Below are 16,299 nucleotides of genomic sequence, written 5' to 3'. Positions count from 1 at the left end.
AGACTACTAAAATTTTTAAATTAATCCCACTTATGTTACTTTTTTATGAAATTTCAACATATTATAATAATACTAAAAGTTAAAATTCATAAATTAAAAAAAAATTGCTGTTATTTTTCGTTTATTTTTATGTATTTTTAATTTGCAATTATTTTTTTGTAGTTTAATTTCAATGAGAATTTTCATATTTAACAATACCATATGTTTTTTTATTAACTATAACCAAAATTATCACATTTATATTCATAAAAAATTATACTTTTTGCATAAATAGAAAGATTTAAAAGTTAAAGGACTACTTTACAAATAAAAAAATTCACCTCTATTATAGAAGAAAAAAATAGAATTCCTTTATATTTGGAGAAAAAAATAGCAATCTCTATTTTAGAGGTATAAATAGAGATGGATTGAAGCATAATCTTTATTTTCACCTCTAAAATAGACGTGGATTGGAGATGCTCTAAAGCCGCTCTTTTATGCTTAAAAATATATTCTTGAGGCCTTTCTCTTTCGTGACGCAGTCACACATATGAACAAACAGAGAGCGTTTACTAACTACTGAGTAAATGACTCTACTTATTCACCCTAATAAGTGATTCACACTCTCCAACAAGGAAAATAGGGACGAGTATTAAGCATACCTTCTTAACTGCTCTCGTGACATCGACGAGAAACTCTCCGTCACAGATCCATTTTCTCAAGTCCACATAAGAAACCAACAAAGAAAACCCAAACCTTAGCTAATCTCAAGCGCACATCATTTTTCTATATAAGATCCTTATTTTCTTGTTAGAGGCCCATCTGGTATATCTCACTCAGGTAGCCCGGTCCATATTCTTTACTCCACTTTAACGTCTGTCTTCGGTTTAGTGAAGAATTCGCACTTTCCTACTTCGTTGGATTACTGAAAAAATCGAACGTGAATATGAATTTGAAAGCTGTATTTTTTTTTTTTTTTTAAAGGGCCTTCTTTTGAAAGCTGTATTATGATGAATCGATACATGTAAAAGATACATGGGCTCAAAAGTTTTATAGGGGATAAATATTTTGATATGTAAAATATTAAACATTAAGATTTGACATCAGCAAAAGAAGTCTCTAATAATTTAAATCGTGTCATTACTATTATCAAAGTGATCTTAAGTAGACTATTCTATGTGAGATACTTTGTTTTTGTCTGGATTGAAATTATAAATTAGATGCAATCATTCAAAAGTACAAGACGTGGTGATGACTAAAGAAGAAAGGTGACGTGGATCCTAGTTAAATGGTTATTTATTTATGGAAAGAAAGAAAAAAAAGCGATGGAGCAAACTTGGTGTGTGATGGTTCGCTGCTCGCCGTCTGACTATCCTTAAGGCAAGCAAAAGCGACATTAATTAGTAATATAACCATGACGAGTGGTTAATTAATCATTAATCAACTCATAAATGTAACATTCAAGCTTCTCCTGCTGGCATCCTCTTTGAACTTGATCTAATTAACGATCTCTTATTTGATAAAGATGAAGTAGATAGCTTATCGGCTATAGACGAATGAAATGCAAAATTCATAGTTTAAATATATGAAATTAGAAGTTTGACATGAAATAATTATAAATTTCAATTATAATAACTATAGTTACTATAGAAATGTGTTTTCACAACGAAACGTCGAATGCAAATCAAAACAAAAACCATATAAACGCAAACTTTAATCAGAGATTAAGCGCAAACGCGTGTACTATAAAAATCAACTGGAACGCGGTTGGTCGACGTCGTAAGCAGTGCGGTGTTTGTCCTCTGCGTATGAAAAGAGGTCACGAGCTCATTGAATTTTAAACAGCCAACCTTTTTTTTCTTCCTTAAAACTTTTCATTTGACGTCACCCAAAGTCAAGTCTCATCGCAATGTTTTCACGTTTTTGTTTTTGTTCAAATATACATTATCTCTTTATGTTTTTGTTACGGTCCAGTTATATTTCTCAACTGTTAAAAAAAAAAAATTATTTCTCATCACAATTTATATGTCTTTGCAAAGTATGCATCAAATCGAGCCAAACATAATACGAAAATAAATAAACTAAATCAGAATGGATAATAACAAATGGATAAATTCATGATTTCATCATATCGCTTATTTCCTTAAGAGTCCAAATATATCTACTCAAGGATTAGATCAAATAAATTACGCAATTTTTGCTTGTTCCGAAAATAGATATATATCAAATATCTGTAAAAGATACACCTTTTTGTCAATGATCTGTAGAAAATGCAAAACCTTTTTATTTTATCATGAACTATCACAAAATGTATATTTCTTTTGTTACAAATTAATTCGAAGTTCAAACAATTATATCACGGGTTGCACATGAAGACGAAGTGCTATGGACGGTGGAGTATTCACGCCGCAATTTCTTATACATCTAAAAATTCACGTTACCAAATCTATTAAATTCGCATAATTCGCATCCTTTAAAAATAAATTATAATGCGTTGTCATTTGAAACGTTTCAGAATAGCACTTTCGAGTTTCAAACCGATAACTCGTAAATTACGAACACACAATCTCTTAAAAGTTAAAACTAACATGGTTAAAGATATTCATAAAGCAATTCTATTCATATACATTTGTTTAAATAATATTTTATCTTTTTTTGTCATGAAATATAATTTTTATCACCGGCCAAATGATATCATATTACGTTTTAACAATGTAAACTACCAATAATTATTTTCATATTTATTTAAAAAACGTAAAACAACATCAAATTTAAAGAATTTTTCTATAAAAATTAAACATCGAATTTAAAATAGAAAGTGTAATCTTAAAAAAAACAAAAAGGACATGCAATCTGAGTAGATGCTGACTCAGAGGTTGGTCAAAAACACAGCTAATGGAGATAATATTTATACACGTCACGCTGACTTGTTTTTCTCCTCCCAACTTGTTAATTTCTTTAATATTCCGAAAATATCTCAATAACAAAAAGAACACAGCTGTTCTTCTCGACTCCCAATTTGCTTTTAATTTTCTATTTTGCTGTTAAGGACTCACTTTATTTCATTATTTCACAATTCAGGACTCTTAGATTTTCCTCGTTTTTAAAATCATTGTGTACTCTTTCCTTTTTAACATTTTCTCATTTTTAAGATTATCTTATACGATTTTAAAATAGAATAAAGTTTGTTAGTTGTTATGTACTAGCATAGCTTGACCTTTTTATAAACTCAATGTGGATCAAATACAGCAACAATTGAATTTAAAATCAGGGAAAAAATCATCATAATTTATTTAAACTCTAAATTTAGAAATTCTTGCGAGTCCAATCTTTCCAAAAACTAATAACCCTATCTCACTCAGAAAATATCGGTAAATAGTAAATCATAATTAATCAAATCCGCGTCAAGAGATTAATTTCAACAAACTACTAAGATAAAGATAGTTCAGGCAAAACTCACATTTTGTTCGGAGCGTGTAGAACACGAACATTGCTTAAAAAGGTGATCTGAGTGACACGCGCACTTAAGAGCGCGTGAATTTGATGTTACGAAGATACGGCGAAGTGTGACGTGTTTTTGGTACATTAATTTCAGTTTGAGGACACAATACAAGTTAGGTTTGTGATCTAAGGACTTGCACTGTCTCCAAATCTGCAGGAAGGACTTTTTGATTGGATCAATATAAATACCTTCTCCATTCTCTTCTCTCTTCAACAATATCTTCACAATTCACACTTCTCCACGTTTTTTTAATTTCTTCGTTTGATTACGCATCAAATTCCGAGCAAGATGACTATTCTTGTTGAACATTACGTCACTGGTAACGTTTCATTGCTTTATTTCAAAAGTTATACTTTCGATTAGCTTAAATTTTATGCTTAGCTTAATCTCAATAATGATAATGATAGTTGCTTTTAAGTTGTTTTCGCCATATTTGATATATTTTGAGATGTCCTGAACTAGATACAGAGACTAGTTTGATATTAGTGCACAAGAATATGATCACTTTCTTAAAATAAGGGTAATTGTTAATTAATATTATGGTGACTATTATAGATTCAATAATCGAGGAAAAGAAAAAAAGGGGTGATGAATTGGTGTTGGATGGAGGTTTTGTGGTTCCAAAATCCAAGGAAGCTGATGGATTTGATGCCCCTGATATCAATTTTCTGGGCCACTCTTTTAGGTTTGTTTGTTTTTTTTTGTTTTTTATCTCTACTTATTACTTAATTGATTAATTAATCGACATTTAACATGGACATAAACTATAAACTAATTACAATCTGTTTTTTTTTCTTTTCTTTCTATTTAGGGATTATGAGAATGGTGCAAGTGAGAGACAGCAAGGTGTTGAGGAATTCTACAGGATGCAACACATTCACCAGACTTATGACTTTGTAAGCCAAACAAATCTAATTCATAAGTAAATGATAGAGTAGTAAAGTGTTAATTATAACTGAAAATTAAAACTCGAACAAAATTGGACAGGTGAAAAAGATGAGAAAAGAATATGGAAAACTGAACAAGATGGAAATGAGTATATGGGAATGTTGTGAGCTATTAAACAATGTGGTCGATGATAGCGATCCAGATCTTGATGAACCTCAAATCCAACACCTTCTCCAAACCGCTGAAGCCATTCGCAGGGACTATCCTGATGAAGATTGGCTCCATCTCACCGCCTTAATCCATGGTACATGTCTTGTTTTGCTCTCTAGCTCATAAATTATAATAATATTCATAAACCGTCATCTTTTTGTGTGATACTTATCTTACTAGAGTTATCTATGTTGAATATTAAACGGTCAACAATTCAGAGTTCTGTGTTATATTACTACATCTTAGATTGGTCAGTATTAAAACTGTTACATATCTTCATGCATACATGTAGATTAATCCATACATCTATCAAGGCAACCGAATTCATTTAATATTTTGGGTTAAATTACATGCACAATATGATTTTTATAATCTTGGGTCATTATGACAAAAAAAAAAATAATCTTGGGTCATTATTGGATTTTGAGTTACTATTGTTTTTGTTACAGATCTTGGAAAGGTTCTCCTTTTGCCGGAATTCGGTGGTCTTCCCCAGTGGGCTGTCGTTGGTGTGTATTAAAATACATGAATTATATTATCATACAGTATATATTAGTCTATAATTATATATTTCATTTTATTCTGTTACGTAAGAACAAAATTGTATGTAAAATTATTAACACTTTCGTTGAATTACAGGCGATACATTTCCAGTTGGATGCACCTTCGACTCGGCAAATATTCACCACAAGGTACGTAGTACATTTCGGATTTGTTTAAGAAACTTTCAACTCTAAATATTTTAACATTAAAACCAAAAAGTTCAACTCTAACGTTTTCAATATTAGTATCGGTTGAACTTATACTAATATTAGTATCGCTGACATCAAAATTAGCTTGTTACTTTAATTAATTATTTTCCATTATACAATCTTGCAGTATTTTAAAGAAAATCCTGATACCAACAATACAAAGTACAGCACAAAAAATGGAGTTTACAGTGAAGGATGTGGATTGGACAATGTTCTCATGTCTTGGGGTCATGACGACTACATGTATTTGGTATTTTCTCAAAAAAAATATTCTTCTTTTTTTTTGGTCGAACAAAAAAAAAATTCTTCTTATTTACCATAAATAAAGTTTATTAGCTAAAAAAAACCAACATGTACTTTACTGATTTGATAATTTAAAATAGGTTGCTAAGGAGAATGGCTCAACTCTTCCTCACGCTGGTCTCTTCATTATTCGATACCACTCATTTTATCGTACGTACTCAAATGTCAACCATATCTTATACGCTTTCACTCAGGAAACTAATTACCGATATTAGATGCTTATTATCATTGTTATGAACATTCAAATAAATAATTATGCAGCACTGCACAAGGCGGGAACCTACACACACTTGATGAACGATGAGGACAAAGAGGATCTCAAGTGGCTCCATGTCTTTAAGTAAGAATATTTTCACTTATTTATATACTAAGTTTCATCTAATTAAACTCCATTCTTTTGGTATTCTAACGAATAAAAATGAAATTGCAGTAAATATGACCTATACAGTAAGAGCAAAGTTCATGTCGATGTCGAACAAGTGAAGCCTTACTACATTTCCCTTATCAACAAGGTAAAACTACTTGATATATTTCAATACTATATGCGTTTTAATACACAAATTTGTACAATATGTAATATATTTACCTTTTTAATAACTTTGCAGTATTTTCCGGAAAAATTAAGATGGTGAGATACAAAAGTTGTGAAATCACCAATGACATTTTACTTGGAGGACGAGATCGAAGGATTATGAGTTTCTATTGTATAAAACGGAAGTTTAACCTATCTAATAAAAAAGTTATGGTGTTCATTCTTGCTTTTCCCATCAAATTTAAGAATTATGTTGTATGCAATAAGCATTTTATCCATAAAAAAAAAATTAAGCTTATCTCTAAAGTTTCCCTGAGTTCTAAAATTTGTCTTTATATAGTGATCTCATCGGTAAAAAATTATCAAATAACGTATTGCCTTATTGGACTGTTGATCAAGAATTTATTCTCTACATTGTAAAACCAAGATCAATTATGCTTGAAAGTAAAAGAATTAACGGTTTCATTCACAATTCTTGAACTATCTGAATTGGTAAAACTATATCGTTTAATTGATCTATTGTAAAGCTAATGATTCTCCCAGTCCTCAACATAACCAAAAAAACTCTATGAATTTACTCATATAACTATCCCTATTGGTTTCGCAACATTGTCATCTAGCAAAAACTCTTTTGTAAAATTTGTTTAAATTTTGGTTAAACATGTACTTACAAAATAGTGAGTTTGTGTAAATGAATTATTTATTTTTAGGATAAGAGTAAAAAGTTCATCTGACTATTCTATATTTATTCTAACTAGCACGACTTCCACACAAAGCATAAAGGAAACATTTTTTTTTTCATTCCAAGTGGTCAAAAAGTGAATTAATAATACAAGAAGTTGTCTAACAGTGTGATGGAATGGAAACAAACAAGCCACTTGAATTAATGGGCCTTGTCCATAAGTTGTATAGGTGAAAGTATGTTGGCTTTGCTCGTCTCCACAATGCAACCATTCATCACCATTTCCTCCAGCATGAAATGAGCTTTCTCCAGATGGAACATTATGTCAAGCTCACACTGCACAATTTCCACATACAAAAACTATGTATCACAAAAGAGGAAACACAAAACAAGACAAGTACTTTTTTGATTCTAGACCGAAAAAGCTTACCACATTTCCAAAATGCTTGTCCATCGTCTCGACCAAAAGATGTATAAACTCTAGAATCGCCAGCTCGTTCTAGGACAAGAATCGAAGAAAACAGTTTGCTTTAGCAATTAGTATCAGCAAAGCAAACAATTTAGAGACGAGTGAACAGAAAAAATCTAAGCTTTACTGTTGACAAACTTAGGATATGCAAAATAGTTTCTATGTAGCGGATTATAATAAGATTTCTTCCTTATGATCATCCACAACATTCTATATTGTTCATCAACATCATACTAAAGCCGGTATCGTAAACACAACACACACATTTCATTTGAAATTTCAAAAAACTGATTTCGCAGCTCATAAGAAAACAGAGGAAGTATATAACTTACTTCATCGTCATCAACTCCAACCATGAAGAACAGAGATGCGTAACGCCTGTAGACGATCTTGTAGTTGCGATGCTCTACAAATGAACACTGTTTTATACATCAAAACGCAACAAAATTGAGTCGGATACCTTAAGCCAAAACATCTTTCGAGCTAATCAGTCAAATCAGATCACAGGAGCTCAATGGTAACTATGAACAATGATACTAATCTAAGTCAAACTAATTTGATTCCAATTGGCCAATGGTCATCAAAATTCGCAAATCGTGTATTTCTAGGTTTCCGACGGTAAAACCCAATTATCTAATTTCAGATTCCGATCTAGAAGCAACAAACGTAATTCCGGATCGATACGGATCATCTAACAAATCAAATTCCGGGAATGATCAAAGGCCAATTCCAGGATTTGGGAAGCTAATTACAACCAACCCAGAAGGATCGAAAACCGAAATCAATCGAGTTAAAGAGACGAGATCCGAACCCAAAAATCCAAGATCGATCTAATCGAAATTGAAAAGGAAGAGGGTTACGAACCTGCTGGTCGTTGCGGGCGAGGCATTTACGAACGATCTCGCCTTCGAGAGCTCGACGTTCCTCGAGAGTGAGCCATTCGTAGTACTGAGCCAGACGAGTCTGGCCTTGCTTGTTCACCATCAATATGAACCTTATCCCCATCTCTCTCTCTCTTCCAAGCTCCAAGCCTTTTTGTTCCTCTGCGTTTTTCAGATCCTTTTCGATTTTTACTTCTTTCTTCTTCTTCTTGGAGCTCTAATTTTTCTCAGAACTCTTTTGTTTAAAGTGTTTCTAGAAGGAAATAAATTATTAAGAAAATAAAAATTCAAATACACTAAATTCCGACAACTTTTTTTATGTATCGGCCCATATAAATTAAACGTAGCCCACTAATATTCTCTCTTAACCCTTAAGACATCGAAAAGCCCACGTCATAGTGGTAGATTCAGATATAGAACCGGTCGTTGCAATCTAACTAATCAATTTTGAACAAGAAAAACATTGGTTAAGAGTGAATTTTTTATTAAAAATGTAACCCAGTAGTCGTCTTTTGGAGCTCTCAAGAAGTACTTTCTCAAGTTTGTGGAGAATATTCTCCTAGACTTCTAAAGAACACACTCTTCCAAGCTTTAAGATGAAACTCTTTTTTTTTTTTTTTTTTTTTGTATGAATTCTATTGATGGCGCATGCGATAAAGCTTATTAAAATGTGTTTCTTATGATTATGTGCACTCAAAAGTCAAAATGAAGAGACAGCAAAACAAACCATGATGTTATTCCCTTTATATTCCTTGGGTCTTAATAGATAGTAGATAATATTATACATATGTTCTTTCTATACATACTTAAATTCAAAATTTAAAACCGAGATATTTGGATATGGTTTAATGTCTAGAGTTGATCAGATTCTGATACTTTGCACCTGATTAAGTTTTCTAAAAAAATATATATATATATTATATAGACTATGTATGTGTGTATATAGTGGCGGACCTAACAAATTTTTTAATCGGTGTCAATTTGTCAACTAAGTAAAAAAAAATATACTATCAAAATGGTTTAAAGGAGACTTGAACCTGGGGTTAAGAAGGTTCATAAGCCATTTGTATATATATATATATAGATATATAACATATATATATTAGATAAATATTTACTTAAATTTCTACAAGCAGATAAAGATATACATTAATTACTAGCAGATATATTTACCAAATATAATTTTAAGATTTGTTTCCCGATAAGAACAAAAGAAAGAAAATCTAATGCACAACTTTTATGTAATAAGGAGTAAAAAATAGCATAAGATTATATTAGTGCAGTGCATCACACTGAGACACTCCTATAAATAATATGTGTGCACCGCAAACCCAAATAATTATACACCAAAAAAAATCCTAATATTACAATCACACAATAAATCACATAGAAATGAGGAAATCAGACTTAATAGCCTGTGTCGTTACAATCACAATCTTAACTTCACCTTTTAATGTTATGATGGTGCATAGTTTAACGCCATGTGGAGAAGCCACCAATGCTTTAAAACCGTGTTTGGCATACCTATTATTTCCAGGTGTTAAACCAACACCAGAGTGTTGCAAAGGCTTAGACACCGTGAATCGTGGTGTTAAAACGTATGAAGATCGTCGAGATATGTGCATGTGTTTGACTATTGAAGCATCGATTTTTTCAACCGATCCCAGCAAGTTTGCCACTTTGCCTCAATTGTGTGGTGTTACCTTATTTGCACCCATTGGTCCAAAATTTGATTGTAACACGTAATTCTTATAAATTAAGTATTTTCTTACTTATATTTTTTGGTTAATCTCTTAGTTACATTTTTTATTTTAGAATATCTCTTTCCTAATTTTCTTAATGTTTTTTTTTGTGCAGCATCAAACCTTAAGGTGAAGAAGAAGAAGAAGTAGGGATAAAAATGAAGATATCAAATAAAAAGTTGATTTAATGTATAACAAATGTCCTTCAAATAATAAAACAAGATTTTAATTATTTTTTATATATATTTTTAGTTTTTCGGGGGAATGAGGTAGCTATCACAAAATCAAAATTGAATTTGATCAAATAACTTCTTCTCATTTTTTTTCTACTTAGTAACTAGCTCTTTTATATAGTTTAATGGACACACCCTTGAGTTGACAAAAATATAGTCTATGTGGTTATGATAATATAAACATATAATAATTGAAATTATCGGAAACTTGTGAAAGTTTTCATTATTTTATGAAAGCTTTTGAAAATTTTCATCTTCTTCATTGTAAATGTTCAATTTTATTAATTTTCAATCTAAATTTAAATCGTGAAAACTAAACCTTAATCCTAAGCTAATGATCCCATTTTAGCAAATTATGAAACCGAAATGTGCTATTCATTCCTCTGTTTTCTTTTCTTTTAAACCATAAATTGTATATGTGAGTTAACCCATTTATTAATATGTATATGTAAACATCACACACTAACCCAACGGGAACCAAATACTTCTCTTTGTTTTTATTTAGAGATATTAGCTGGCGGCTTGAATATCCAAAACATAAGATTCATACGATTGTCTGTCCTCTTGCTAGATTCAAGTATTATTTTTAAGAATAATTATAAGAAATGACCATCTCACCTACACAATTTGCAGAAATGACCAAACTAAAAAAACGACACTGTACATATTTTTTTAATACACTTTCATCCCTACTAATCTATATAGCTAGCCTATCATCTCTCTTTCTCTTTTCTCCATTCTCCATTCTCATTTCTTCTTTCTCATTTCTCCTTTCTCTTCTTCGTCTCTATTTTGTATGTCTATATTATATATTTTTTTTCACTTTCATCTTCGAGATTTACTCTTCAAAATAATATTTCCCCAACAATATCAAATCATTATTACCGGATCTGTTTATTGAAAAGTTTGGATCTAAAATTTATTGTATATAATCAAAGCTGATGAAATTCTATCTTTGATTTGAACTTTCAATCAAAAATTAACATTGATTTGGTTGTAGTTGTACACTGGTATAGTCATCCTGACTTCTCCATCGTTGATCAAATTAAGTTTCATTTTTGACTTTTTTTTGTAAGGAATAACAACTCCGTATTCAACTGCTAGAACAACCGACGATTCTATTAGATTGATGCTAACATATATAATAATGTGTATCTAGCTGTATTATTTTATAATTTTATTATTAAACAGCTAACATATCTACTAGAATGTTATATGTATTTATAGCGCACTAACTACAAAAATAACACCTTTAACAATCTAGATAATTTATTATTGTTATCAATCTAACATAGTTTTTATCTAGTTAATTATAATGTTAGACGTTAATTTTATATGTAACGTGCTACGTATATCAATAACATCTTTAGTCATATATATAACTTATTATTGTTATCAGTCTAACATATTTTTTACCTAGTAAATTATAGTGTTAGACGTTAATATATATGTTAACGTGCTAAATGTATCAATAATATATTTAATTATCTATATAACTCATTATTGTTATCAATTTAACATTATATTTATTGTGTAAAACATATAATAACTATTACTCTATAACAAAATATGTAACTTGTTATTATAATATATATTGTTCATCTGACATAAATAATTTGTGTGGTTGTGATAAATGGAGAGATATCTCCATTACCCTATAAAATTTTTGCAATCAGCCTACAAAATGATATCATTTTTTGTCAAACTACATCGTTCAACTTGACAATAAATATCAGGGGTACAAAAGTCTTTGCTGATAACTATAAACACAGTAACTTTAGTTTGCTGTGAGTCCTTGGTTATTCTGGCAAATTCGTCTCTCTTTTAGATTATTGAACTAATTAACTCTATTTTAATATTAATAGTAATATTTGTGGACATTCTTTTGTTTTTATTTTGAGACATCAGTTGGGTGCTTGGGTACCCCAGATATACGAAACACACAATAGTTTGTCCATTAGCTGCATTCAAGTATTTTTGTAATTTTCTTAATATTTATTTATTAACATTATCTTCTTTTTTTTGTTAAAGTATTTATTAACATTGTCTTCTTATGAATATCATCGAAATTTGTGTGATGACTCAATGTTTATTTTCCAAAATTTATATTAGTGGTAAAAATGAGTCTTTTTTTTGTCTGCGTTATATCCAGGTTATGAGGTAAAACTCCAAGTTGTACTTCTTCGTAATAACTATCGACTTAAGGTGCATGTAGTGCATGTAATAGAAATTGAATGGTATTTAAAAACAAAAAAAAAACAAGAAGACTATAACGAAATAAAAAACGAATAATGTAAACATATAATTTGAATTTTTAAAGGAGTATTTTGTTGTCCAAAAAAGAGTATTTCATTTTGACCCCAAAAAAAAAAGAGTATTTCATTGAATCGGTTGGAAATGATAGGAAAACATGTTCCCTAGAAATTAAGAATTCATCTAGTAAGGGACATAATATTATGGGTGGAAAATATTAATACTATTTAATACAATTCATTTCGATTAATTTTCTATGTTAAATGGATGACTCATCCCAAAATCTATTGGTGTGTCCCCTCCATGTGAGGCGATAAAAGATCTTAAATTCTTCACATTTCATTAATCGATTTCCCAAGTCAACGCAATCTCTACATTTCACACTCCGAAGCCTCCTAAGTCCTTAATCCTAAGTTATTTTATTTGTAAACGACTTCATGGTCATTTGTCGTTTTTATTTTATTTTATTAGTAAACGACTCTATGGTAGTTTGTCGGTTTTATTATATTCTATCTATCAAATTGGTCACAATTCACAACAGTGCTTATTTTAACGTCGGTCATAACAACAGTGGTTCATTTCTTCACATTCTTATTTTTGTGGAACAAAAGAAAAAAGCAACTGATGTGACATAACTACTGTGATAGCAAAATAGCAGAGGCAGTGAAAATACTATTATCAGTAAGCTACAAATCAAAATCATCTTCATATTAACCAAAATTACATAAAAATTCAATATGAAGATGATTTTGATTTGTAGTTTACTGATTCTATTGATACTGCCACCGTATTATAATCCAAATTTATAGATAAATATGTGTATAAATTGTAAACGACTAAAAGAAACCAATGTCAGCATACTTTTAGAAAAGAGAAATGTATTAAACGTTAAATGTTGCAAATTGTTAATATTGTACATAATTATAAGAATTTGAATTTGGATGGGGACTAATGGACGATATTATCACAAAACTACAATGCTACATTTGTTGGTCATACATACGTCGCTTATGACTCATAAGGTAAGCGTGTTTACTAATATAATTCATCATTTCATTGACTCCACAGTATTCTCATCCAAAGACATACAAAAAGATGAATTAGAGCATGAGGCCTTTGAAAAAAAATGAATCATACGTTGAAAACAAAACAGTAACCGAGAAAGCAAAACTCCATAAAATCTCTGCCCCCACAAAAGCCTAACTCACTCATCAGTCATCATTAATCAATGCTTCAACCACACTTCTGTAAGAAAAACCTCAACAAAAAAAAAATCATCTTAACTTCATTTCTCTTTCCAAGTTTCAACATTCCCCAGAGAATGTATAAAGACAGAACCTTTTAATCAAAGCTTCTTGAGTTGAGTTTGATCAGTTTCAAGAAAAGGAACCAAGAAGAAATGATGATGAAGAAGAAGAAAGGCAACAACTTTAAGCTACTGAGTTTGTTTCTGTTTCTTGGTTTATGCGTTGGAGACTACGGCATTGGAGTCGGAATCGGCGACGACGGAGTTTGGGTCGGCGGCGGCGGCGGCGGCGGAAACCCTAATTCCGATCCTGGCTCGGCTCCGAAGCAACAGACGAATGCAGCTTACAGTGCTCTTCAATCCTGGAAATCCGCCATTACAGAGGATCCATCTGGTGTTCTTAAGACATGGGTCGGTGAAGATGTCTGTTCTTACAAAGGGGTTTTCTGTTCTGGTTCGTCTGTCATCGCCATAGATCTAAACAAAGCAAATCTCAAAGGCACCATTGTCAAAGACCTCTCTCTTCTCTCCGATTTAACCATTCTCCATCTCAATAGCAACAGATTCTCCGGTCAAATCCCAGATTCTTTCAGAAACCTAGATTCTCTTCAAGAACTCGATCTCAGCAACAACAGATTCTCAGGCTCTTTCCCTCAAGTCACAATCTACATCCCAAATCTGGTTTACCTCGATCTCCGGTTCAACAGTTTCACCGGTTCGATTCCTGAAAACCTCTTCAACAAACAGTTAGACGCGATTCTCCTCAACAACAACCAATTCACCGGAGAAATTCCCCGGAATCTCGGATACTCTTCGGCCTCGGTGATTAATCTCGCGAATAACAGATTATCCGGCGAAATCCCGACGAGTTTCGGCGTAACCGGATCGAAATTGAAGGAGGTTCTGTTCTTGAATAACCAGTTAACCGGTTGCATACCGGAATCGGTTGGGTTGTTCTCCGACATTGAAGTCTTCGATGTTAGTTTCAATTCGTTGATGGGTCATGTCCCCGATACGATCTCTTGCTTATCGGAGATCGAGGTTTTAAACCTCGCACACAACAAATTCTCCGGCGATCTTCCCGATTTGGTCTGCTCTTTGAGGAATCTGATAAATCTCACGGTTGCTTTCAATTTCTTCTCCGGGTTTAGCTCCGAGTGTTCGAGAGGAAGCGTCGGGTTTGATTTCACCGGAAATTGTATTCCCGGCAAGGGTTATCAGCGTCCGCAGCCGGATTGCTCGGCGATTCCCGGCAGCGCGTTGAGCTGTCTCAGGATTCCGGCGCAGCCGCTAACGTGCGCTGCGATCGTGGGATTGAAGGTGACTTCATCTCCATGAACATATAAAGTTCGAAGCTTTCATTTTTTTTATTTTGGTTGTTCTCTTTTGCAAGATTTGTTCTTATGCAAAAATGCGCTTTGTGACTTTTATTTTGATAGAAAATGCCAAAAATGGGTTTGTCAGTTAATTAGTAACCAACTGATTTAGTAGAATTGATTACTAGAAGCTTATTTCTGATTTTCAAGTACCTTGTTCTGTTTACTTGTAATCGGATCTTTCTGACAGGAATCAGAAAAACAAAAGAAATAGTGTTAAATTATTTTGACCCGAAAGGGCAAATATTGTTGGATAAAATTTAATATAAGACCACTCGCTCTCTCTATTCAGTATTCATCACTAAATTAAGTGATCTTCAATCAATAGATGAAAAAAGGAATTGGTCATTTTGTTGGTCCAAAATTGGTCCCGTCTTGCCTAACCCCAAAAGAAGAATATTACAATAAGCAAATGCAAAAATCCGTAAAACTCTTTTTAAAAAAGGTAATAAGAATTCAACCGTGTTATTAGGTGATAATAAAAATCCAATCGGATGTGATAACATCCTTTATTCACACAGCTCATAGACCAAAGTAATGTTTCCTACCGTCTTGATCCAACAAGACCCATGTGACATTCTGACCCCGTTCACTTGTCCTTGTTCGTGTATATGGGCTTATCTATTAAGCGTTTCTACCTTTTCTTAATGCAACAAAAGTGATGTTAATTCACATCGTTTTATATTGGAAGGCTGGCTTTAGCATATGATATGGGTAGGTCTCGTTTTGATCTTCAAATATAAAATATCTCGTCAAAAAGTAGCGACATGCATGGTTCTCCAATCTAGGTGAAATCATGGCATCAAAGTGTTAGTATACAATCAAATATTATCTTATCTCAATGTTAGATTAGTCTACACATAAATATCCTACTTGTATCAAAGTCTTAATATATACAGTTAAAGTGCTAGTATATACAACTAAATGAATATAAAATTTTAAATTGACAAAACCTTATTCCATGAGGAACTGCGTAATGTGCACCGTTGCTTAATGTTCACGAGGTAAAGCTGTGCTCGACATGGCAAAGCTATTTGAGAAATATTGGTAAATATTGTAATCTTTGTGGCGAAATTCAATATGGATACAAAAAAAAAATTAACAGTTTTCCTTTGCAATTTTAAATTTCCCATGGATTCTAAAATTAAGAATCCAACTAGTCTTCGATATGGTATATGCTAAAAAATTTCAAAGAGAAAAATATTAACTCATAAGTGATAACTGTGTAGAGAAACTAGAGAGATCTAGACT

General features: G+C 31.8%; 4 protein-coding genes across 4 annotated transcripts; 3 read left to right on the top strand and 1 right to left on the bottom strand.

Annotated features, from left to right (window-relative positions):
* Positions 1 to 3,631: 3,631 nt before the first annotated feature.
* Positions 3,632 to 6,473, top strand: LOC18025777 (inositol oxygenase 2). The gene is made up of 11 exons (XM_006408836.2): positions 3,632 to 3,800; positions 4,037 to 4,166; positions 4,293 to 4,377; positions 4,469 to 4,673; positions 5,029 to 5,088; positions 5,219 to 5,271; positions 5,459 to 5,581; positions 5,715 to 5,784; positions 5,896 to 5,974; positions 6,065 to 6,146; positions 6,240 to 6,473. The coding sequence occupies exons 1-11, from the start codon at positions 3,770 to 3,772 to the stop codon at positions 6,264 to 6,266; spliced, it is 945 nt and encodes a 314-aa protein (XP_006408899.1). The 5' UTR covers positions 3,632 to 3,769; the 3' UTR covers positions 6,267 to 6,473.
* Positions 6,474 to 6,944: 471 nt separating this feature from the next.
* LOC18025776 (AP-4 complex subunit sigma) lies at positions 6,945 to 8,468 on the bottom strand. Its single transcript, XM_006408835.2, has 4 exons — positions 8,182 to 8,468; positions 7,650 to 7,736; positions 7,279 to 7,347; positions 6,945 to 7,184 (listed from the first exon to the last, which is right to left on the bottom strand). The coding sequence occupies exons 1-4, from the start codon at positions 8,320 to 8,322 to the stop codon at positions 7,050 to 7,052; spliced, it is 432 nt and encodes a 143-aa protein (XP_006408898.1). The 5' UTR covers positions 8,323 to 8,468; the 3' UTR covers positions 6,945 to 7,049.
* A 1,088-nt stretch (positions 8,469 to 9,556) lies between these two features.
* Positions 9,557 to 9,944, top strand: LOC18025775 (non-specific lipid-transfer protein 9). The gene has a single exon (XM_006408833.2). It carries the CDS (start codon positions 9,591 to 9,593, stop codon positions 9,942 to 9,944), a length of 354 nt encoding a protein of 117 aa, XP_006408896.1. The 5' UTR covers positions 9,557 to 9,590.
* Positions 9,945 to 13,603: 3,659 nt separating this feature from the next.
* Positions 13,604 to 15,196, top strand: LOC18025774 (leucine-rich repeat extensin-like protein 4). The gene has a single exon (XM_006408832.2). The coding sequence runs from the start codon at positions 13,826 to 13,828 to the stop codon at positions 15,008 to 15,010; it is 1,185 nt and encodes a 394-aa protein (XP_006408895.1). The 5' UTR covers positions 13,604 to 13,825; the 3' UTR covers positions 15,011 to 15,196.
* The last annotated feature ends 1,103 nt before the right edge of the window (positions 15,197 to 16,299 follow it).

This window comes from Eutrema salsugineum, unplaced genomic scaffold (assembly GCF_000478725.1).
Source record: "Eutrema salsugineum unplaced genomic scaffold, Eutsalg1_0 scaffold_12, whole genome shotgun sequence".
In the NCBI taxonomy this organism is placed as follows: domain Eukaryota; kingdom Viridiplantae; phylum Streptophyta; class Magnoliopsida; order Brassicales; family Brassicaceae; genus Eutrema; species Eutrema salsugineum.
This window is presented reverse-complemented; position numbering and strand designations above follow the sequence as displayed.